At 39.0% G+C, this 26,300-nt stretch overlaps 1 protein-coding gene across 1 annotated transcript in view; it reads left to right on the forward strand.

Moving 5' to 3' along the window:
• The window catches only part of POLA1 (DNA polymerase alpha 1, catalytic subunit), a 303,264-nt gene that overhangs the window by 169,695 nt on the left and 107,269 nt on the right, over positions 1-26,300 (forward strand). The window contains exon 35 of the mRNA XM_030305566.2: positions 25,098-25,214. Coding sequence (XP_030161426.1) covers positions 25,098-25,214 — 117 coding nt within the window. The remainder of the gene's footprint in view (positions 1-25,097; positions 25,215-26,300) is intronic.

Raw genomic sequence — 26,300 nt, forward strand, 5'->3', positions numbered from 1 at the left:
AATTGTTGCCTATCCAGAGAATCTGCTTCAGGCTGCATTTTGAGCTGCATAAATGGATAGGATAATGTTTATGAAAACAGGTTCTAAGTAATCCTTATTTCTTTCTCAGCTCCGGAGCTAAATGTCCATAGCAAAGATTATGTAAAATATATACTTCTTTATGTTTATTTTCATAACATTTGATTTATGACGTAAGAGGTTCTAAAAATCTGGTAATGCTTGGTTATACACACTTTTATAAAAGTCAAGAATCATTCCTTTTCTTCTATAATAGACAATCAAAATAAGCAGTTCGAAGAGATGGATTTAAGACAGCAAAATTGTTGTGTCTTCAGCTGTGTAAAAGAAGTACTGTACCTTGGACCAGAAAACGAGTATTAGCGATGGTTCGGTTAGTGACTGCAAAAGCAAAACAATGTACCATGGTGTAAAATACAGTTCCACATGACCACACGTTTGGCTAGTACTGGCCAGCAGAATTTAGGGAGCAGTTAGCACTAAAGGGTGTTCTGTTTCTCTGCACGAAAGTACATTAATAATGAAATCTTACAGTGCCTTTGTTGTTGATTGCTAATGGGGAGAGATTTTGTCAAGTTTTGTTGTTCATGTTTGCTTTTTAAAGGGAGTGGGGGTGGAGTGTTTGTCATAAACCTATCCCCCCCAAAAGTTGCTTGTTTCTCATTTTCAAAACTTCCCCTGCCTGTACAGTCTTTATGGGCTAAAGCTGCATTATTGTTTGTTTTGGATGTAGAAGTTGATCGGCGCATTGCTTTTTAATGTGAAATTATAGTGTAGTGAGTTAAATGATAAACTTATTGTGCAGGGATACTTTTCTTTCTTCTTTTAGAGTTAATCTTTAGCAGTCTCTATGTTCAGAAAAAAAGATACTGTTAAAGACCCCAGATTGCAAAAGCAGTGCCACTGCTTCTGAGAGCTTTGGGGCAATCCTCTGATGTGTAATTGCTTTTACATCAGTCACAAGAGAGAGACAAGAATGCGCTTTCCTTGAACTTAACAGTTTGGGCAATTTTCTATAATCCAGTAAATACAAATTGTAGCTTGATTATTCATCTACGTCTGTCAAGCAAATTTTAATGGATGAATGAATGAGTCAAATCTATGCATGGAAATATACAAATGTGCAAAATATGGGTCTAATTACCAGGCTGCTGAATTTACACAAGGTCAGGTAAACAAGGCACCAGTGTAATGATTATTAATTGTTAATAATGCCTTTGGGAAAACATTCACATTTTCCTTCTGAATACCTAACAGTTTCCCTCTCTAGTCATTTTCAACTCTGAAAATTTTAGCTGGTCTAAAAACACAAAAATATTTTTGCCCTATTTTTTTCCTTTCCCTATAATTGCCTTCTAATTCTTTTAGAATAACACGTAAAATATAGTACATTTTTCAGGACCCTGTGGAAAGTCGCAGTTCAGTATGATGGTGAGAGACTTAAGGCGGTGGATGGGGGGTAACACTCACACAGCAGAATGAAATAGCTTTCTTTTGTCTTCATTGAAGGGATGAGCATGCCCCCCCCCCATCCTCCACCCTCTTTTCAAACATAATCGACATTCTAAAACACAAAACCAAGGTGGTAATAAAGGAAAGGAAATCAAAGCAGGCTTTTTTCCCCTCTATTTACCATAGTAAGTCAACATTTGACTCTGTCTTGATATTCTATAAAATGAATGTTGGAAAAAGAATAATATCAATGAGTAGTTTCCCATCGAAATGCCCAAGGGCTGAAATAATTGAGGGAGTACTTGCCGAGGTTTTTCTTAGTTCAGTAACTCTTGATCACTGTGCAGTTTTGTAGCTGTGCTATCATTAAGGGCTCTCCATGTCTGGAAGGACACCCCCCTCTCCCAGCTTTAATCCAAAAGTCATAAATTGTAGAACTAACGTGTCGTCTGCGGGTCACCCAGGCGAAAACACTGCATCTTGAGAGATCTATCTTTCTGCCACTGTGCTTTGAAAGTCTTTTGAATATTTTGCATTAATGGTACTGCTGCAGTGTCTTGCTGGGCCGTCTTCTCATCCTCGCAGGCTCGACATTCAGAAGTTTTTCCCCATGGCTGATCTTCTTTCTGTTCTTCTTTCTGTTCTAGGCCTCACTGCCTGCTACCCACCCGTGTTGTACATTATGTGAATACAAGTACCTTCCCCTGTGTTTCCTTTCGAGTATTTGTAAATAGCACTCATCTTTCTCTTTTATTTCTTTCAGCTCTGTACTTGATGACTCGGTATCATTTCTTCAAATTTTTCAGCTTTCATGTTTGTTTTTCTGGAACTCTGTATTTTTTCAGCATGGTTGCCCTTTATGGGTTACATAATACTGCTGGTAAGCCAAATGGATTTGGACCATTTTTTGACCTTAGCCCTATCGTCTTTTATGGTCCATTCTAGAATATAATAGACATGCTTTATACGCACTCGTGGGTGCTGTCGTGGTTTAATTAAGTCTATACAAAATTAGGGCCCAAGTCTTTATTCTGGCATTTGAGACATTCTATAATCCAGCCTTTGCTCCCCACATGCTCTCTCATTCATTGCCACTGTCGAAATCATGATTTTTCCATACGGAGAAATAATGACTTCATTAAAAGAAAACCCCCCCTCTTGTTTTCTTTTCTTTTTTTTTTTTTTTAAACTGCCAGGATTGTCCTCACCCACTTCCTGTCTCTCTCTGTTTAAATTTTTCTCACCTTCAAGACCCAAGCTGATCTCAGTTGTGGGAAGCCTTTTATTGACATTACAACTTGTTTTTCCTTTGGATTCCTAGAGAACTTTGAATGTATAACTTTTCTCCCACAATTTCTTTAATACTGTCTCTTGTAGTTATATTCTTTCATTTGGCAAATAATTGTGTTCCCTATAAGCTCGTAGACTTGTGGAGAGCAAGGGAAAGGAGAAAGGCTAGTATTTTTTGAGCTTTCAGACACTTGGCTAAACATTTTTTTTTACATACATGCTATCATTTAATTCTTGTAGCAACCCTGTGAGGTGGGTGATTTTTTTTTCCATATTTACAGATAAAGACCCTGAATCTTGTAGTAAGAAACTCAGCCAGTGTTAGAAGGAGAGTAGGCTGTAGAGTTGGGATTTAAATTTGGGCCTCTCCAATGCAAACCCCACACTCTCTTTTCAGGAAGCGTCTTCCATGTAAGAGTGACAGTTTGCATCCTGCCCTATCAGGTTACTAGAAAATTCAGAGAACAAAATAGGTGTTCAGTAAATGATTGAATTTATCACTATGGAAGTCTTACTTGCCTTAACTGCGTTTTTTTTTTTGTTTTGTTTTTTTTACCCATCTGCTAACGGTAAACCTTAGTAAGGGCCCTCTGTATTCTCAGCGATGGCCGATACACGAAAGCTTGACAGTTGTAACTCCCACATAAGACTGTTAACTTGAGACATACTCTTTTTTTTTTTTTGTTTGTCTGTTTTTCAGCTTTTCTCTTGTTGATCCCAACGTTCACTGGTATTGTTAAATGTCACTCTTCTCATTTACTATTTGCATTTCATTTTCAGAAAGTAAATCTCATTGTGGTAGCATGAATAATTTATGCTTCTGTCAAGGAACTATTAAAACACTAGAGGTTGAAAGATATGCACATTACAAAGTTGGTGTAAAAACTAAGGAATATTTCCGCACCCCCTCTCCCCCCCCCCCCCCCACCCCGGTGTTTGCTTCCCCCCCCCCCCTACTCCCCGGAGTAAACCTGAGGGTTTACTGAAAAGCCACGGTCTTGCTGACTTCAGCTTTGGACCCTTTACAGAGTCGTAATTATGTTTACAGATAAAGAAAACTGGCTGTTTTATCTTTAATGGAAAATAGGCCTTTGTAGTTTTGGGGGGCTGTTTACCTTTTTATTTAAAGCAGGGAATTTTTTATGAGGTCTATTTATTCTTGAAGAATTAGTAGTTAGGAGGATCAGAAAGGAAGATTGCTCAACCTAAGAATGAGAAGAATTTCAATTTTATGAACACAGGCAGTGCGACTGAGCTTTGGGATGACAGGTCTCTGTTTTAGGTGTCTGAGGTTTCTTATCAACTTCTGTGCATATGGAGAAGTTCAGCCTATTTTGCAAACAGTTACTAATGCCATAATGCATTTTCCCATATCTTCCATCTGAATTTTTTACTCTTATTGATTGAGGATTCAATTGAGAAATGTGTTTAGAACCCTGCTTTCTGTGGTAATCACAGAAGTCAGTGGGAAGACAAGAAAATTGTATTGAAAGAAATTGTGTGCGTGTGTTTTGTGTTTCAGCATAGATTATCTCTGCCAAAATAATAGCTGTCATTTTGTTCTTGTTATATTAGTGGCCTGTAGCTTACCACTACTCCTTTTGCCTTACTTTTCTTCTGACCACTGGCTATTACCCTCAGCAAGAAGACCCTTTTAATTGAATGTCCAAATTTGAATGGTTCTTGTCCTAAATACCACCGTGATTTTGATCCGTTTGAAATTAGAGAGCCCTGAGTTGCAACCTCTCACCTCAACATGAGAGTCCTTTAACATTCAGATACTTTGAAACTTCAGTTCTGTTTAGAATTTCATATCATGCCCATCATGGGGGGGAAAGATGGAAAATGTATACGCTGAGCCTATAGGACTTCCTGCAGTGCTTATTAATCCTTTATGGATCATTTGAAATGTTTCTAGTTTATTTAAGCTTTGCTGCTTGTATCAGATTGTTCCTACGAAAAAAGAAAAAGTGATCATGCTTTGAATTTTTAAAAATGATCTCACTTTCAAGCAAAAGCACTTTTATGCTCCATTAAAGTTGAATTTGCCAAACTCTTACATCGCATTAACACAAGCTTTACTGGATAGATAAACGTGTTGTTCAAAGACTGACTTGAACTTTACCAAACTGCATATTAAGATTTTTTTTTATCTTTATACTTCTTATTTCTTAAATTATTTTAAAACAGACTAGTTAAAATAGACTAGATTTGCCTAAATGCACTACTTTAATGACAAAATAATTTTTTCATTTGTTTTAAAATGCTACTATTGATTGGAAACTGGTTTTTTGAGTATGAGGCTAAAAGAAACAAAATTATTTTGAGCTGGTAATTTCACATTTGCTCGTATTTGTTTTATATAGTATCATTATTTCGATAAAACGGTTGATTTTTCTTGAAGCTTGTAGAAATAATTATTTTGACGTTTCTAATTTTTACCTGGGTGGATCGTGTATTCACTATTTTCTTGAAGATTTTTGTAGGTTAGCCAATAAAATTATGATTCATTGTTCCCCCTTTCAATTCAGTGGGTTTTCAAAAACATGCATAGGACATCCTCTAGTTTTCTAGAAGTTAGGCTGTTAGACTCTTCGTTTTTGTTTATTTCATGAAATTTTTACCTTGGAGATAATCTTCAACTCTGTATCTTTTTGACCTAAAGTTACACAGTAAATCCTAGTTTCATTTGTACTTTGCTTCCTGGCTCCCTAACACTGTCATAAGGACTTGGTCTTTCCTTTGTGTCTCCTTGGCCTAGAGGATTTAATTTAATGTGTTTGTTCTTCAGGAAAAAATGTAAGTTTTCTACTTGAAATGACTTTCTGTATTTTTTTAAGTATGTGAAAACTTTACAAAGTATGATGTTTTATTTTATCCAAAAATATATATCCATGCTCTTTTTAAAGCAGTAATTTATATTAACGTTTATAGTGACCTTGAAAAAATATATTTTAATGGTAATGAAAGTAGAACTTAATATTAAGCTAAATCTTTTTCATCTTTCATAGATTCCACTTTTTTAGCTGTTGAGTCACTGGGGTTCTTAGTAAGAAGGAAAATGCATTTTCGGAGAATTACTTTTTTACAGCAAACAACGGATTGTACACACAGAGGAAAAAGAGAACCTTTTATATGCCTTGTGGAGGGAACAATCCAGTTATGGGAAATATTTAGCAAGTTCTTTTAACGTTACAGGTCACCGTTTCTGAGAGATCGCTCGTACCTTCTTAGCAAGAAACTGTATTAACTTTGACTTCTAGTGTAAAAATCTGCACTGAATTCATTTTTCGCTAATTCACTTTCTTCTTGTTTCCCAGTGTTCCCCTGACCTTTCAGAAATATGTAGTTCATGTTTTGTGCTTTACAAAAGCTCCCCTTAGGTTGCATTGAATAACAGAGAGTTGAATTATGAGCATAATGGCAGTGCGCTGTGGCATTTCCAGTCCACGCTCACTTTGAGTCCGCTAAATTTATAAATGAAGTATTTTTTAACGTTGTCCATGTTAGGGAAAAGGTTAAATAATGCTGGGCTTCTCTTTGTGGGCAAACAGGGAGAGTCATTTTGGTTGTTTATTGGCAGGTCGTGTTCTCATGTTTTCATTCCTCAGTCAGCATAGAAGATGTTCTGGATTGTTTTGGAGCTTCCTCTGGAGCTTCCAGGCAGGGCTTACATATTTCTTACATATTTTGTAAATTGCTTATTGCACAGTAGAACTACAGGTCATCTGGGGATGAAAATTGGACACATGGCACTGCTTCCCAAAGTCAGGTACTTTGAGAAGCCACGACAGAAGAGGTGAGAGAGTAATGGTGCCTTTGAATTCTCTGATGATTCTGATTTCCAGAAGCAAAGCCTAGTTCCCCACGAGAAAGTGGATGATGGAATTTTTTTTAAATGCATGCGTAATCGTTCAAAAAATGTAATTTTACCGGATGTTTATCTTTCATCAACCAAGATGGTTGGTTATCTTTTCAGTATTTAGTTGTTGCCATCAGCACGGAGTCATCTGCTTGAAAGGACAGAGGAGGTGCCCTGTTTTCCATTTTTCAAGTCAGATGGATCCCATCACAATCCCGGAGTAATCCGTCACTAGGCAATGGCTTCACAGCATTCTGATGAAATATTTTATTTTTTAATGTTTTTTTTTTTTTTTGAGAGAGAGAGAGAACTAGAACGAGTGGGGGAGGGGAAGAGAGAGGGGGAACAGAGGGTCCAAAGCAGGCTCTGAGCTGACAGCAGCAAGCCCGATGTAGGGCTCAAACTCACAAACGTGATATCATGACTTGAGTCAACTGAGCCTCCCAAGCGCCCCCCCCGATGAAATATTTTAAATATCCCTTCAGGAAGAAAAGCCCCCAGATACTGGGCTGTATATTGTCGGGAAAGAAGGCCCGAGTGCATGTTCATGGGGATTACACTTATTCACAAGTCTTTACAGTTGGAAGGTAGTTTTACAACATTGGGCTCCTAGGATGCTTACAGTAACATCCCATGGAAGAGACAGGGTGGGTGTTACTTGCAGTACCCCAAGTGGGCACACCCGGAGACTCCTAGGGTGAGAGGGGCCGCCTGAGGCACGGTGCTCCTGCAGCACTGAGGCAAGGGGACAGCTTCGAGTTGACCCCTGCCTTTCTCTTTTGCCACCGGGTTTGTTTATTGGCCTCCTGCAAGGAAAGTAGTTTTGGACTCTCACAGGCAGCCTAGCCTGAGGGAAACTAGAGTGTTGAGCTATCCAAATGAATGTTGATACCACAGAATTTCATTCTGTCAGTTGAAAATGGAACAAACTGATTTCTTTGGCTCCTCAAGTGCATTAGACCCTTCTCTAGGCCATAGGGGTTCAAAGCTGAGTGATAGCTCAGCCCAGCCCGGAGAGCTGAGGGACTGGCCTGTGCTTGCCATTCTCTTTCCCTTTCTTTTTCCTCTTCTCTTCTTTCCTCCACCCTTAAAATCTACTTAATCTTCTGTATTAACACGTTTGAGCCTTTGGCACCTAAAGTCGTGCTCATTCTCTTGCATTCCTTATCTTCCACATAAGAATATTCATTCCCTGAGAGGTGGAATTGAAATTACATTTTAAATACAGGTCCAGCATGTTGTTTGCCTTTAGTAAGTGTTCAGCTTAATTATTTGGTTATTAAAGTATTTAAAGAAAGTGATTCATACAAACATGTGAAAAATACAACCCTGTTGGGCGGTTTTCACTTTAAAAGTCACTTTAAATCCTATTTTGATAACAATCCTGCTATCGGCAGCCAGGGTAGAAGCTGGACTAGATGAAGGACGAATCCTTTCTGCTTAGGGAATCCACTTGCCAAACGTAGGAATAGCTCTATCGCTACTCTAGATTCCTGTAGCCATGTACCTTTATGACCATGAACATTCTAGTGATACTGCACATGTAGCAGTGGAATAGAGTCTCTCTTACTTCACGTTGGTGTGGAAAATCCCTCTGGTATTCCGCCGCCATCTGTACAGGAGGCTTGTGTGTGTTTGCTAACGTATGTCAAGTGCGGGGCCGGTTAGCACAGTAGCTTAGCCCTTCTCTCATCTCCACAGAGTTCATAAAATCCAGCCTGTTACAAGAAGCTTTCCTTCTTAAATAATAGTTCTAAGTCCAGAATGGAAATATCAGTCTCCCTGTTGGCTTTTAATATACAAGGCCTTCTGTGCATGTTCCCGGGAGAGTTGATTAGAGACTTCTTTGTAAATTAATGTCCCACTCCAGCCCATTTTCTGCTTTCCTTGAGGAACACTCAGTGACTGTACTTGTGCAGCAAAGTCAAATTATTTAGTTTTATTGTATGCAACATCAGATGAGCTAAAGAGAATCTTTTCCCAGAAACATCTCTTAACCCCCAGAGTGGAATCACAAGTAGGGTGGTGGGCTAGCGCCTGGACAGGCATGCCTGCGATCATCTCAGCATCTGTGCAAGGCACCTCAGGCTTGCTGCAGATGAGTGAGACATGAAAATAGATTTTGGGGCTAGTTAGAAGATTCAGAGCTAGCTCGAGAGAGCCGGGGAGCTGAATACAAAGTTTTCTTTGAACCTGTTTCAGTACACATGAAAACATCTGCTAAGATGGGTGATATTTTCTTCAGGGATTCTTTCCCTATTTAGAAATTGTAGGCCCTGGTAAAATTTATTAAAATATTTTGTAATCTAAGTATTCAGAAGGGCATAGAGTATTTTGGGCTTTGGGAAAGGTAGCATAACAGGCAGATGTCAGCATTAGCAGCTGATAATACATATGTCTTTTGCCTTCTGTCATTTTAGTACTCTACCTCAGTGTGACCTGTATGTGTTTGCAGCTTTACAGAATGTGCGTCATGATTTATACTTATTAAACTTTATTTGTATAAATACATGCCCACTTAGCCATACTTTGGATGACTTGCTAAAACACAGACTCCTGGGCACCACCACCCCTGGAGTGTCTGGTTCTAGGTCTCGGGGGTGGGGGCAAGAATTGGCATCTCTTAACACGTTCCCAGGTGATGCTGATGCTGCTGGTCTGGGGACCACGCTTTGAGAACCACTCTCCTAGACATTCACCAATGTATACCACTCCACCAAGAAAGCAGTTGAGTGAAAAGAGTAATAACATGATTAATAATGTTAGAGTAATGAGATTTAGTTAAGAGGAAATGTTTTCAGTGATGGGAACATGTGCATATCTTTTAAGAGGACCAATTCTCCAAATACAAAAGGAACCATTTTAGTATTTATTCAGCCATTTAATACCCTTAAATTAAATTCAGCCCCAAAGTTGATTTTAGGCATTCTGAGCCATAGATCTGTACTGATTCTATTTTTTTCACCTGTAGCGATTTTAATCACTACCCCCTCGTAGTGATTTTAATACAATTACTTTTTTTCCACTTGTAGAGATCCTTTGGTGGTTTAGTTCTTAGATCTACAGGCCTATATTCTTGGGAAATCTGATGCTAGAGGTAGCCCAGTGAAAATGTTGGTAAATACCAGGTTTTGACAGTAGTAGCTATTGTAATTAGACAAGACAAGTAATACATAAAAATTGGAAGAGGAAGAGGGAAATGATCATTATTTACAGATCCCTGTAAACCCAGAAATCTCAGTGAGATCAACCAAAAAACTCCCACAGATAAAAAGAATTTAATAAGGTCACTAGTTACAAAATTAATATTAAAAAATCAATAGTTTTGATCTACACTAACATCCACCAGTTAGAAAATATAACAAAAGAAATAAATACCATATCTATATAAATAAACGTTTAAATGTTAACTGAAGGACTTACGAGAAGACTTGGTAAATGGAAAAGTATGTTATATTCTAGGCTGGGACTGTTCTCCTCTAAGTTTATCCACAAATTTAAAGCTTCCTTAGTTTTTAAACAAGTCACAGGAAAGTTCCTACAAATAAGATGACTTACTGCCAGTTATTAAAGTTTTGGGGAGTGCTTTCCTGATTTTGATGGAGCCAATATAGGAAGTTCAGTATATAAAGAGTTGCCCTGAGTATTTTATAAAGGGGCGGTTCGTATCAGTAGGGAATAGTCATCTGGGGACAAAAATACAGTTGAATTTCTTGCTCCTTATACTAAGATAAATTCTAAATGGGTCAAAAACTTAGAAATTGAAACTAACATGAACAGACATTTATCCAAAGAAGACTTCAGATGACGCACAGACACATAAGAAGATGTTTATCATCACTCACCATCAGGAAAATGCAAATAAAAACCACAAGGAGATAGAACCTCACCTGTCACAATGGCTAAAATCAATTAACACAAGAAACAACAGGTGTTGGCAAAGATGTGGAGGAAAGGCACTATTGGTGGGAATGCAAACTGGTGCAGCCAATGTGGAAAACAGTATGGAGGTTCCTCAAAAAGTTAAAAGTAGAACCACACTATGATCCAGCAATCAGAGCCCTGGGTATTTACCCAAAGAATACAAGAACACTAATTCAAAGGGATACATGCACCTCCATTTTTATAGCATCCTTGTTTACGATAGCCAAGATACGGAAGCAGCCCAAGTGTGTCTATTGATTGATGAATGGATAAAGAGGATGTGGTATATATACAATAGAATATTATTCACCATGAAAAAGAATGAAATCTTGCCATTTGCGATAACATGGTTGGAGCTAGAGAGTATAATTGAAGTGAAATAAGTCAAAGAAAGACAAAATGCTATATGATTTCACTCATATGTGGCATTTAAGAAACAAAAACAAGCAAAGAGGAAAAAGGAGAGAGACACAAGCTGAAAAACAGGCTCTTCATTATAAAGAACAAAGTGATGGTTACCAGAGGGGAGAGGATGGAGTGATGGGGATTCAGGAGTGTACTTGTGATGAATACTGGGTGATATATGGAAGTGTTGAATCACTGTGTTGTACACCTAAAACTAATATAACACTACGTTAACCAATTGGAATTAAAATGAAAACATAAAAAAAAAAATGAAACTGTAGGGGTGCCTGGCTGGTTCAGTCAGTGGAGTGTGTGGCTTTTGATCTTAGGGTTGTGAGTTCGAGCTCCACGTAAAATCTTTAAAAAAAAAAAAAAAGTGAAAACGTAAAAGTGATGTTTTTAATGATCTTAGAGTTGGGAAGACTTTTTGAAACAACATAGTTTGGAATTCAAGAAGAGAAAATATCGATAAATTTGACTACAAATTAATAAAAATTTCTGCAGGGCAAAAATTATACACGTACACACACAGATAACCTACTGTAAAGCCAAAAGAGAAATGATGAACTGGGGAAAATGTTTGCAACCCATGTAACAAAGGCCTAACTAATTTCCCTTACATATAAAGTGCTCTTGCAAATCAATGAGAAGAAGACCAACAGCCTAGTATAAAAATAGGTAAAGCAGAGGAACAGGCAGCTCATAGAAAAAGAAATGTAAATGACTTATACACACAAGTAAAGATACCCAAGCTTACTCTTAAGTACAGAAACCCAAATGAATACCATTTTTCACCTATCAGAATGACAAAGATCCAAAAATTAAATAGTAGGTCATATAGGTGAGGGTGTGAGGAAAGGAATACTGGCATACACTGTTGATGGGCGTGAAAACTGGTATGGCCTCTTCTGACCACAATTTGGCAACGCCTATCAATATTTGACATGAATGTGCCATTTGACTCATCAGTTCCAATTTGGGTATGTCTCCTTCTAGATGTACAGTTACTTGCGGGTATTGTCAAAGGTCACGTACAAAGATATTCTTTGCAGTGTTACTGGTAATAGTGAAAGACTGAAAACAACCTAATTGTTGATCAGAAGAGGATTCATTGAGTTATTACGATCATACAGAATTCTGCACAGCTAATTAAAAGAACCTTGTAGGTCTATATGTACTTATAAAGTGTAATTTCCTCCACTTTTAAGTGAAACAAGTTTAAGAAGAGTATATATGATAAATTTCTACTTGTGTTTTTAAAAAGAAGGGGAGAGGGGCTGGCTCAGTACAGCATGGGATTCTTGATCTCGGGGTCGTGAGTTCAAGCCCCGGGTTGGATGTAGAGATTGCTTAATAGAAATTACTTAATAAATTTTTAAAAAGCGGAGAGAGTTCATGATATAACAAAAAAAACGTTTACTTAACCCATTCTATCCAAAACATTGTTTTAATATATAATGAATGTTAAAAATATTTTATATTGCCTTTTTCAACTGTCTTTGGAATTTGCTTTATCTTTTACACTGGCAACACATCTCAATTTGGACTAGTCACATATCCAAGTATTCAGGAAGCACATATAGCTCCTGAGTCCTGTGTTAAGCAGAATAGGTGTAGGGAGTAAAGGGTACTGGGCTAGAATCTCAGAGACCCATGTGGCCCTACAGCCAGTTGCTGTGACAGTGTGCAAGGAATTCACTTTTTCCTGGGCCTCATTTTCTCCGATAGAGTATGAAGGATCAGACTAGAGCTCTAAAGTCCCTTCCAACCTTGATACTTAGAGTTCAAATATATTATTTCATAGTATTTACCAAAGTCAAAAATGTAGTTGTGTTTTCTTTCATAGACCCTGTTTTCACCACTCCTGAAATTCTGTTACTTTTGTAGGGACTCTTGTTATTGCTAGAGTAAGATTTCTTGTTTATTGGTTTCTTTAAAAGGAGAACGTTAACTCCGCTGCCTGTGTGATGTCAACCAAGTAGAGTTGGTGAGGTCTTTCAGTAGAATTAAGTCAGGTTTGAGGCTTTGCTAATTCAGATGGTGTATGGAGAACTTGGAAAGAGTAGAAGAGAAAGTCATATCAACAGAGTCTAAAGAAAGAATAAATATTGAAGGAGAAAAGTTGAGAGACAAGTTTTTAAGGTACGGTTCTGTGTATAAAATTCATTCTTCAGAAGATAACAGCTAGTAGTTGTCTTTGAACAAGAGAGAAGGAGAATAATGGACATTGGATCTCAGCCATGACTACACATTAGAATCGCTTTTTAAATTCCCGATGCCCATTCTGTACCTGAGAATGGTGGTTTTCAAAGCATGGTCCCCAGACTGCCAGCGGCAGTATCACCTGGGAGCTTGTTAGACACTCAAATTCTTGGGCCTTATCCGGAGACCTGCTGAATTGGAAACCCTGGGGTGGTGCCCAGCAGCCTGTGTTGTAATGCTCCCCTGGTAAATCCAATATGCAGTCAGAGCTGAGAATTGTAGAGCTAGAAGGTTTCCAGGGCAGCGGTAGCAGGTGGCTTTCATGTGGAGTGCCAGCTTTCATTCTGCATCGGCCATGGGCATGGACTTAGAGATGCCGTGCAATTTGCCTGCATTGCGGGGTTTGGGCACTTTATTGGCATTATAGGGACTTGGATGGATTATAGGATGGTGCGTTTCACAAATAGAAGTCAAGTGTCTTATCCAGTCGGGGGAAAAAAAAAAAGAAGAGACAGAGACAGAGAGAAAAGGGAATAAAAAAAGAAAAGGAAAAAAAAAACAAAAACGAACCGAAGCCACAAAAGATTGGGGAGGGAAGGGAACAATATACTGGGTAAAATGTTTCATGTGAAGAAATTCCAGCTAGATTACAAAATATTTCATTTATATATAAGGGTTTCTTAAAGAAGTTCAAGTGTCATGGGGATTTTAGGCCCACTTTATGATCTATCATCAGTTCTGTTTGATCAAAAAGTACCGAAGGCTTGTTCAACCCTTTATCATTTGGCATTAAAGGATATATTTCCTCTTAACATTTAGACTTTTGATAGGAATGCGCTTAATACAGGTATGGTAAATTCAGAATGAACTAAACCAGAAAATAAAATATATTTTCCAAATGTAAAGAAGTTGTCACTGACTGAGAAGGAGTTAATGTGTCACATTCTTTTGATTTCCACTCCTCGGGAGAAATCACAGCATCTGTAATTTTGGAGGCATATTCTGAAGAATGTTACATCGTGATTTCTCCAGGCTGAATCTTAGAGGTCTGCCTGGGAATTTTCAGCCCTGACAAAATAAGAATGGACCCATTAGAGGATCAGGTTCATTTGATTTTTCAAAAGTTAGGGGAAATATGCAGATCACTTCAGAGAGTCCTTCCGCTCTGCCTTGTCGTGAGGCAGATGAAGGAAGGCAGGCTGGGCTGTGTTGCGGGAGCATTTGGAGCTTCTTATTCTTTGAGATCTCGGCAGTGTAAAACTTCCACAAGCCCTTTCTGTGTGTTTTTTTTTTTCTCTTCCCAAAATATTCCATTTTACATGGGAAAGTCAATTTTGATAATTTCGAAAAGCTAGGCATTACAACAGAATTTGTTCCTCTTAGGAAAAAACAAAAAACACAAAAAAAATGCTCCTTTACCATGCAGTAGAACCTGCCAGTCGTACCTGGGTGAAAACAATTCTGGTAGAACTTTTCCAATCATCACATTTATTACGGAAAAGGTTAACATACTATTTGTGAGACCATGTTTATCTACTAAAAATATGATTTTGATTTTTGTATTAATTTCGTAGTGCTCAGTTTGTATTTTTAGCTTGTTTCATGAATTGGGCTCTGCGTATAAAGTGGTTTTCAGCACACTGGTAATACTGTTGAGTATCTTCCTCAAATAGCAAGCATGCATTTCAACAGCTTTTTGGACAGAACCACAGTTAATACTTTATTTACAGGAAAAATGTATGGTTTTTAAAATTGTTAGTTTCTCATCTTCTGTTTTTGGCATTTACATTATGAAACTTCATCTCGGCATGTAGACTTACCTTGTACTGCCAAAAGGAAAGAAGTGGCTTTTCTGCAACGCTAAATAGTTTTGACTTTATTGTCTGCCTCAAAACAGCAGCTGATACCAGAAAAATGCCGTCTCATCATTGGGCCTGGGGTGTCCAAAAGAGGCAGGAACCAAATGACTGTAGCTCCCTGTCTGCCCTGGCCCTCTCCTCTTTTCTCTCCGTTTTCAGTGCCGTGAAGAGCAGGAGAACAATATTCTGCAATTAAGGATTCCATTAAGTTGAAGAAAAGAGCAAATGGGGGATGTTTGTTCTCCAAGCTGAAAAAATTTGTCTGGGTGGGGGGGAGAGGGGTAGTGGTATAGAGAGAGGTGGGTGGAGAGACGAAGTCAGGGCTGTTTGTTGAATATACTGTTAAGGACTGTTACCATCCTAATTAATCAAGTTAGAAATTACAGCTGTAGTCGGTTTCCCCCCAATTCTTGTTATCAATTTTCTTCTCTTTTGAGACAAAGCAAATATAAATTTTGTGTTCATTTGTCATTCGTTCTTTGACTTCAGCATCTCTGAAAATAACAATGTAGCACAAAAGCCCAGTATTTACCTAGTTGTAATGTGGGTTGCCATGGTGTTTTGCAAATTATTGCAATTATGTTCACCATGCGAGTCGCCCTTGGTAACTGGCGAAAAAACTGATAATCCTGTTTTGAACAAAAGGTCAAATTGCTGAATAGAAAGTCTTGATTAACTAAAAGATGTACAAAGTGGAATTATTTCCTACCATTCAGAAATAGTTCTTGATCGGGTTTGGGGGAGGGGGTGAGTAAGTACATCTGATTACTGAAGTACAAAGCATTGAAAGGATGTTGTCTTGAGCCTTTCATGTAGTCTTAATGGTGGCTTTTTTGTCAAATTTACCCATTTGCGGCATTGAAAGAGGCAGCTGCATTTAAGCTGGAGAGACGGTGCTTTTTCAAGGGTTCAGTGCAAGGAAAGTTCTCAGCAGTATCTGCAGTTTACTAGTAGCCCCTGGTCTATTAAAACTGATGTGCCGCATTTGAGCCCATTGCTCTCGGTACTTGTGAACCCCTCTGGCTGATGATCTAATAAAGTGCTCTTACTGGACAATCTCTGATCAGCTACTTAGAAAGGAGCTGGGGGAGGGGCGGGAGGGACCCCCTCACAGGCAGTCAGACTTGGTGTAGGCCAGACGAGACTCAAGCGAGTGGCCAAGCTGAAAGGTTTGTCCTGATGATAATCTGTGCTAAGCTGTGATCACAGTTTTTCTTCTGGAGGGAAATCTTAATTTTATTCATAGTTGACTAAAAAATGAAGATTAGAAATGTCTTTTTGAAGTTCAAAAATCAATCTTTGTGGATTTGTTTCTTAAATTATGGGCATCTAGAAAATGTACGGTCTTACATTTAGGGAAAACCAAAAGTTTCCCAGGTTACAGCCAAAGGTCAAATGGATTTTATCTCTTCTGGATCTGCCAGAGCATCTGGGGGGAGTGAATTTCGAAGGCAGGGGGTCTCTTCTTTTTTTAATGGCCACCTGAAAAATCAGTTCTCAAAACTTTTGAGAGTGTGTGAAAGTGGCATGAAAGGAAAGCAAACCTTAACAAGTTTGTGGGTTTACATTCTACATCACCTAGCAACCCCCTGGCTCGGCCAGATCTCTTGTCTACCCTTAGTTCTGTTTACAGACTATTCAAACGGCCCTTCGAAACCATGAAAGATATTCAGTTTCATTAGTACCATTCTCAAGGAGAAAATAATTAAAGTTAAATGAACAAACATTGCCTGGTGATGGTTTGAACTCCATTCTGATTTTCAGATGCCCTTTGAGGCTCTTGCCTAGATAGTTCAGTTTTAACATTTGTTGTTCAGTACCCAGAGGCATATCACATTAAACCATACCAATAAATTACTAGACTGCTAACAAACAAACAATAAAAATTACTTTTCGCTAGACTTCAGCAAAGAAAAACTCTGCTGATAATAAGGTTCTAGGCATGCCCACCTGTTTGAATTTTTTTTAATTTGATTCCTATCCTAGATATCGTATGTACATTGAATAAAGGCAGCGGAGGGGGTGTGGGGAACAAAGCACCTCTGTTTAAAACGGATTTATAACCTACCTTCAGGGATCTAACATCATAACAAAAAGTATTCGGATGATAATCCATGGAAGGCTGTGTGCATTTTAGTGAGTGGCTTAGTTTCATAAATGATTCTACTACTACTAATCCATGCCCTGCCACTTTCTACTTGGGAACTGCTTATGTGCTTAAATTGACCTCTTTTTAAAATTTCTGAATTAGTAAAAAAAAAAAAAAATTTTAAATGAAAAAAAAACATTTTTTCATGTGCTTTTTTTTTTTTTTTAATTCTCATAAGCACGTTCCCTGAGAATTCATCTTGGTAACAGCCAAGCACATGAGACAGTTCAAAATATTTTTCACATGTATTAGTGATTTGATTATATTGAATGCTCTTGGCAAAACTTCTCTTCCTTCATTAATAACAGCTTTCTAATTATAAACGCAGTATGTGCTTGCTGTAGAAAATTCAGAAACTACAGAAACAGAAGAAAAACTACAGACAACCTACGATGACATTTTTGGGTAGTTCCTTCCAGTCTTTTTTTTTTTCTGTGTACGTACTGATGAAACTAAGGCTTGAATTGCTTTTGAGGTTTTATTTGTTAGTGTGTGTTCATAGCAAAGGTGATTTTTTTGTCATTATTGAAGACTTGAGAGGCAGGGGTGGACGTGCAAGTAATGAGCAATGTTTCTTAGAGGCTCCGTCACTATAATATTAATATAAGCAACAGAGTAGCCATTGTACCGTCTCATTCCACTCGATTCTCTCTCTCTCTCTTCCTTTTCCTTATTGAAATGTCTGTATTCCTTAACTGACACATCCATCTATAACCATTCATGGTGGAAAGTCGGACATTCGTCGCAGTTGGAATATTACATCCCCAAGTCACTTGTAGCTTCACATAGGGAGGGGAAAAAAAGTCTTATGCAAAGATTTCTAATACAGTAGAGATTAATGGAACGTGGAGAGGAAAATGCTTTCAGTTTCTCATATAAAGTGAAAGCAGGGCAGCCTGGAAATGTATTCTTACTATTTGTATTTTGTTAGATCTCTAACATCCACAGTACATGGCTGGGTCGCATGAGCTCTTTGTGCTTTGTTGACAGTTGACAGACAAAGCAGAATTATTCCTGAAGCAAGGTACTGTGTACTTAGTTGTGACCTATTATAGCCTACGAATGTAGCTTGCTTTTGAGTTGGATGAATAGGGAGAGTATTTTAGAGAATAGGCTTGAATATACTAAGGTTTTAGCTGCCCACACAGAAAGATACATGTCTTCCATTGAACTCCCCCCCCCCCATGTAATTTTCCTTATAAAATCATTTTAAGTATATTTTCCCTGGTTGCTTGCATGGAGACAATTTTAACTGTTCTAGTATTGTCCTACAGTGGTAAAATAAAATTGCTGGTAATTGTTGGCTTTCTCTGCTCACAGTATAGCGGGAGAAGATGGCTTGCATGGGGCTCTTTAATGTACCTCAGGGACATCTTCTGATGCTCAACCTCTGATTGCAAATTAAAATAACAAGGCTGTGGTATTGGATTTGATGTGAGGCAAAGCAGAGCAACTTGCTAATTTATCATGTAATATACAATTGCTGAGGTTGGAATTTGTGCACTTGTGGTGCTATTCTGTGTGTTTAAATGAGGACCACTGTTTGCATCTAACCTATCATAACAGTTTGGGAGTGCTCCATTATCCTTTCAGCAAACTGATGGCAGAGTCTGGTCTTCACACAAATGATAAGATCAATAAGTTTCAAATAACTTGGATGAAATGACATGTGACTGTTCATTTAAAGAGATATCTTACTTTAAAAATCAATTTTGGTAATATTTAAAAGTTTTCCATTGACAAGGCACTTTCCACTTCTGTTTTGTTTGATAATTTTGTTAAAAATATTTTTGTATTAACTTCAGTGAATAGTTTATATATGTATTTTTCCTGATTTGCTCTTTCATCTCCTACCATGGCACCTCTCTGAGACTTAATAATCACTCTTTGACAGGCCAGCATGCTGCAGTGTAGAAGATTTAACTTTAAAAGCAAAATTATGTTCCTGTTAAAACTTCCCCTGGAGATCTTAGGAAAATTTTCTCCCAGTTTTGGGTGCAAATGTGGGTCAGAAAGCAATTTGTTTTTTGATATTTCTGGAAATCCCAAATCACAACATGTCATTCTTGAAAAGCAGCTGTGGGCCCATACTGTGCACTGTCTGTAAGACCCATTTTATACTGGGGATAATTCTGTGACAGAAAAAAGTGACTGCAAGGGAGCCCCAGAACATTTATAAATGGTTTTGGGTGAAAAGCAGATCTGGTTCTCAAAGTGTGTAGAGTTTGGGTAGAGGAGCAGTTAATGGCTGTTACAGAAAAATAGTAATGATATGATGAACTGTGGAAGAGCACGTTTCCTGGCTGCTGTTCCTGCACTCCTGGAGAGCCATGACAATTTCAACTAAATCATACGTCAGTGCAGTACTGGGGGGTGTTGTGTCTTGAAAATCTCTGAATCCTGAAATAAAGCAGAGACGCTTTCCTCTTCCCTCACCATCCATTCTGCCATCTACAACTTCAAATCTAGTACAGTTTTGCCAGGAAAGACCTGGAAAGTTCCCTTGTATTGACTGCACAGTTCTGTTATTTTGCGATCACATTGAGAAGCACCTCCACCTAATCTAACCAGTTATCCATCATCGTTGCTCTCTATTTTTGGTAACACCAGGTGGAAACCGACCAGAATCTTCCCTGCTTGGAATAATGCGTCTTCACCAGTGCATTGCCCCCTGTAGCCCAGCACTAATGTTCCCCAGTAGTGGAGGCGTGTGGAGGGTAATAATGATAGCTTACATTTAATGAACATTGTTGTGAGCTCTGAACAACTCTAATAGAGTAAATATTATTGCCTTGTGTTTTGTAGATGAGGAAACGGAGGCTCAGAGGAAAGTTCAGTGACTTGTGTAAAATTACCCCATAATAACTGGGTGGGGAGAAGCTGTGTTCAAGTGCACTTTTTCATAATTTCATTTCTGTATTCTTCATTGAGTGTGAACCTTTGCCCAAAGGGGAGGACACTACCAGATCCACAGTGGGTCATCCCCTGGGCCTGAGTTTCCAGTTAGGGAAGTAAAATAAGATTGTTCAGGGACAGTACAGAGCATTGTATGCTCAGTGGCACCAGGATAGAGGGAGAAGTTTCTGGATGGTGGGGAAGTTTCACAGAAGAGTGGAAGTAATGCTCAAGGAATGGCCATTTTAGGCAGAGATTCTATAGCTTAAGCCAAGGCAAGGAGTTGGTAGTAGGCAAAATGTGGTGGGGGCGGTGAGTAAACCAATTCAGTGGGGCGAAGGGTTTGGGTAAGGGAATGTGAGAAAGGGAGATGGGGATGAGCCTGGAAGAACTTGAAAGCCAGACCAAAGCATACCTTCTCTATGGAAGGCTTACCACTGGAGGGGAGGGAGTGGAGGGCCCTTGGGAAGCTACGCTGGGCAAGTCTTTACACTGGATGTGGGAGAGAGTGGAGTTGGGGAAACCAGGTAGGAGGCTATTAGAGTAGATCGACCTTGAGGTCTGGGCTTTGGCAGAGTTGACGACAATGGGATTGCAAGGCCAGTTGGACAGATTTGGTGACTCATTGGAAGAGGGAGGAGAAGGACCCACCATATATTTGATTCAAAGGTATGAGAACGGTGCATTTTTCTTTCTCCTGGGAATTTTAAGCCCTTATTATTTTCTATATGTTTGCTCCTGTGTATTATTTTATTGCTTCTGTTCATTCATTTATTCAGACTTTTTTTTTTTTTTGAGCGCCTCCTCTGTGCTACCTATATAGGTCTGGATGATTTCTCTGTGTGCATCCTTCTAAAAATACAAATGTACACAAGTGAATAAGTTTGTGTTTAAGGTGCAGCTACCAGGAACGCCTCAGTTACAAGTGGAAATCGATCCCTTTTTAGCATGTGCAGACAGAAACCATTTTAGTTGAGACCTCAGAAATATAATTTAGCAATCAGAACCAATCAGCATTTGACACAGTTTCGTACACAATGATTTCAAGGAATTAGTGATGCTGAAACTAAAGTAACAGGTGACAGATCTTTGCGTATTTTGGTAAAGGTTTATTTTGCTGTTGGACATGCTGGCTTCACCTCTTTTGAACCCCCTACTTATAAATGTGGTTAAAGTAGGCATCTGAAAACTTAATGACCTTATTCGTGTTGGTTGTGACAGTTTGGCATTTACATGTGGCATTGCATAATAAAATGACATATTTTGTTGGCAGGCTTCCTTAGGGTGGTTCTGGGGATTTTCATAAAAACCAGCCCTTTTTATAGGTTGCACTTACAAAGGAGTATACTTCGTTAAATTTTTTGGCCGTTGACTTGGCAATGTAACTTTGGGCTGTAAGTTTTTTCCCATCATGGGAAATGAAAATAAGCTCAGTTTTATGTTTGTGAGCGATGCTTCAAAGTGAATTTATTCAATGCTAGTTACTTGCATTTGCTTTGTTTTTTATCACCCATTAAGGGCATAATTCAATATGAAATCGTGTAACTAAGACTGGCCCCATCATAGAATATTTTCAAAGGCTCGGCCTCCTTAATTTTAACAACACAGATGTTTCTTTCAAGGTAGATACAGCGTAGTCCATTAATATTTGCTGGGGGAACAAAGGGTTAACCAAAATGTACTTGACAAAGTCAAATGGAAGCAAAGCATGTATTGAATATGATTAAGGTCTATTTCCCCCACAGAAGAGTTTTGTTTAAAATAAACCATGACCAGAAGCTTAATTATCAAAATAAAACAAGAAGAATCAAGAGTTACAGGCTCCTAATATTGTTTTGCAGCCCTAGTTCCCTTCACACAGTTATCAGCATGTGTAATTTCCATGCATAATAGCACTAGTTATTGTTGTCATTTGTAAAGGGAGATTAACAGATAGTAAGTACAAACAAACCCAAATAAATACTGAATAGAGAGGTGACAAAGAAGAAAAGACCTCTTTAATGTTAATTATAACTGGTAGGAAGTCTAGACAAATTATATTATCTGTTTTCTATATGATTTGGAAGGACATTTAGTTAGTAACTGTGTCAGAGATAGAGTTTTGTGTTTGCTTTAGAAACAGGTGAGGTGACAATTTAGCATCTCCCTGGTTGGCAGCTTTCTAGTGAGTCATGAAGTTCTAGCAAATTGATGGAATCAAGTTTCTAAAACATCTGACGAGAACTTGAGGTTTTTGAATGGTATCTTTTAAAAATGAAAGAGTAATTTTAACTTCCAGGTTCTATGCCAATAATTAGTAACTTATTGTCTCAAAACATGATCGTTGTTTCCTGTCTGCTTGCTTTTCTAAAATTGTGTTCACAACTGTGGTTGGCATTATTAGCTGGTACCTATTCCAAAGCGTGTAAAGCCTCAGACAGCAACTATAATGTAGCAAAGCCAAACGAACGATAAAGGACTAGTCGAGTCCTGCATTTTTCATACGTGGTCTGCTTGAATTCTACTGTTTCCTTTATTAATGTGCCTAAACAGGTACTTTGGGAAACAGCTGGTCTCGCCGTTAGTATTTATAGGCTTCATTTAGAATTTAATACCTGCTGCTGTCGGCACCACTTACCTCCTTCTGTGTCCCCCACGCCCAGGACAAGCTAAACAAACCAAAGTGTCTGCTTTCCTTAATTCTGAGGGGCCATCGATCGTGAACTACACTCTTGACTTCACAGTGTTTTTAAAGGAAACGTAAATATGTCATTCAATGTACATGTCATTTGTCAATGCACCTGAATTTCAGAAATATTAAAATGTGGCCTCAAATCCAGAAAGTATAGCTATAGGCCCTAGTATAGGCCCTAAGATTTAGAACAAATAGTTGCCTGTGACTCAGAAGCATGGTAGTAGTTTGTCTCAGATAGGTATGATCCACACGACTCCATCCCTTTTCCGTGTTGTTGGGCATTTATGGTTGGTACCGTACAACTTAGTTCTTAAAGCCAAACCATACTGAGTTGCTTTTCATCTTTGTGTGTGTGAACCTCGCTTTCTTATTTAGGTTGTCATTTCCTGAAACTCTCTACCTGGTGCTTCTTTGGCTACTCCCTATACTAATATTTAATGTAATTTTGGACACATATTAAAGGTTTTATAAGGACTCCTTGAGATCCTCTGTCTGAAGAGTTTAAATATTAAAATAGTTCGGCGTATTGATTGAAGATAGGAATGAAGTTCCTTATGAATGTATTGACTAGATGAATTTTATCATCTTCAAAGGTAGTACATTTTCTTTCACTCAAAGTATTCTAGAGTATACTTTCTTTGGCTGTAAAACCCATAACTGGAACTGAACTGATTTTGGGTGCTCTCTCTTGAGTCTGGTTGTAGTTTCTTCCAAGAAGAACCTATTCTCAGGAATGAGGTCACACGGCACAACAATGAGTGGGGACATCCTGCAGGTTTGGACTAAAGCCACGTGGCACTGTTAAGTGGCAGGTGAAGGTCCCCGATGTAATTAAGCAACATTTGTGTGTATACTGCTCTTATCTAGGGGGGGAAAGACCATTGCTGATTCTAGAAATGGGGAACGGGGTTAAACATGTCATTGATTGTTTTCTTCATCACATCACTCATAGCTCTCTGGCCTTCATTCTTTTCCACATGTTGTTCCTTCTGCCTCAGTGGCCTTTCCTGCTTTCTCCACCTACCAAACTTCTACTCACTCTTCAAGACCATCTCAAAAGTTGTGCCTCTCCAAATACTCCAAGGTGCAAAGACAGTCGGGTCTCAATTTGCCGCTGCCTCGGTGGGAACACCACGCCACAAGGGAACGCGCCTGTTCACCTTTATACCGCAGCCCTTCAGCCTGCTTTGCTTAGCCTTCCTATGCCCAACACACTGAGCACTAAAGCCACAGATCCTGGGGCCCTTCCTAAGAGCACCTGAACTTTGCTCCTCCCCCTTGTGCGGTTTTGTCTCCCTCATTCAACAGATATGTTTTCTAGCAATCACGATACTACTTTAAGATAACAGGCGTGTTGTTGCCACACTTCTAGGAAAAAATTCGAACAAGGGCAGCAGGAGAGGGTAACTGAAGAAGGAAATTGAGAAGAAAGTCTAAAGCCCAGTGCAATGGGCAATGACTAATTCAGACCCCTGGGAAAGAGTGTTCAGTTGAGATTGTCCTTGAAAACATTGCAGCCAGTTTTATGCCTCCAGAGAATGTGTGTAGAAGAATCTGCTTTAATTTTAAATTTTTTTTTTCAACGTTTATTTATTTTTGGGACAGAGAGAGACAGAGCATGAACGGGGGAGGGGCAGAGAGAGAGGGAGACACAGAATTGGAAACAGGCTCCAGGCTCTGAGCCATCAGCCCAGAGCCTGACGCGGGGCTCAAACTCCCGGACCGCGAGATCATGACCTGGCTGAAGTCGGACGCTTAACCGACTGTGCCACCCAGGCGCCCCTGCTTTAATTTTAAATAATTGCTTACTTTAAGTGTTTCTTTGATGCCAGGTACAGCTCTCAGCATGCTAAGTGTATTACATCATGACAACTTGTAAAGTAGGTCTAGGTACTGTTGTTGGACCTACTTTACAGAGAAGGAAGCTGAACACAGCATTTAAGCCAGTAGCCAGTGGTCAGTCCGCTGTTGGGAAAGTCATTCATTTCTACATGGTATACTCTTTGCTTTGGTAACAGTCTTTACTAGTGCCCAAAAGGCCCATCCGTTTGCATTCTGTGTGTCATCATGTAAGCTTTTACTGGGAGGCTTTGCTGTAAGCATGCGTCGGGGGTAGATATTAAGAAGAAGGGAAGAATATTTCCCGGGATTTTTTTTTTTTGTTTTTTAAACTTGACGCGTTTCCTAACTGTTAAGGTTGGGGCATAGGTCTAAGCGACATGCCAGGGAAGAAAGGTAAGGAACTATTTCAGAACCTCTAAGGAAGGTTTGAGCGAAAGGAATCTGTCTTGATGACGAAGGAGGTTTTTACATGCATTTGTTTGACGGTGGTGATAAGACTCCAGTGTTCTCTTTTCTGCTCTCCAGGGCTGGTTGATGTGTGAGGAGCCAGCGTGTCGAAATCGAACTCGGCGCCTTCCCCTTCAGTTCTCCCGAAATGGGCCTCTTTGCCAAGTCTGCATGAAAGCTACGCTTCGGCCAGAGGTAACAGTCACGTGATGCTCAAGAGCTGTGTAGACAGACGGGTTGGGGGTCTGTGTTCGCCTGCTCTGGGAGGGCACATGTGTGCTATTCGCTCTCTGAAGACACCCTACTACCACACGCATGTATTTTTAAAAATTCCGACTTCAAAGAGATAAATGCTTGATTTTTTTCACCTCATGAACAAGACTATGTTTATATCTAAAAGAGAAACTGACTAGTTCTCATAGGAATCACTCCGATTTCCTTGGTTGCCACTTCATAATTACACAGAAGAAACTGCTTTTGCAGAAACCGTCGTTCTCTTTGGATTAGGTCTGAACCCCTTTTGTAATGGCCACAAAACCTCCCACACCTGCGCCCTTCATGGTTCATTGCATTTGTGCGGGATTCCGTTGTTTTTAAGGGACAGAGTAGATGAGCAGCTCTCCAGCTCTTTCACTACCTCAGTACACCTGAGGGAGGAGGTCGGCTATCATTTGTGATTCCCAAGTAAGGAGCACATAGTCTGGAAACAGCTCATAATGAAGATGCTTTCCTTCTGTTGCCCCCTTGGAGCATCAGCAATCCAAGTGGCATTTCACAAACTGTAGGGAAAGGAATATTTGAAGGTCTTCCTTGCAAAGAGGGTTTCGTGATCAGGTACATCTAGCAAACTCTGGGCTAGCCAGAGTTAAACAAGCTTATTGCAGATTGTCTGAGAACCTGTAATGTGATAATGTGCAGTCAACCTCACCAATACAGGACTGTAATGTGCCTCACTTTCCAAATTTGGCCTGAGGATTTGTAAGGATTTTGGTGAGAAGAAAGTGGGAATAGGGAACCTGTTACTACTACTTCTTTTTTTTTTTTTTAACACAGAAGCAGAATTCTGTAATCAAGTCTTAACTTCAGATCTTTTCACTGAAAAGAGTTGATACAAAGGGTAGTTTTAGGAAAATATTTTAAAGTTCTCATGGCTTTTAATTTTAAGGTAACAGATCACTTCACAAAATTTGGCGAGAAGTCAGTAACTACAAACGGCTACTACCATTGTATGCCGCCTTGTTCTTTTGCATTGCCATTAATGTTTTTTTTTTTACATGCTTT

This window comes from Lynx canadensis, chromosome X, assembly GCF_007474595.2.
Source record: "Lynx canadensis isolate LIC74 chromosome X, mLynCan4.pri.v2, whole genome shotgun sequence".
Lineage (NCBI taxonomy): Eukaryota > Metazoa > Chordata > Mammalia > Carnivora > Felidae > Lynx > Lynx canadensis.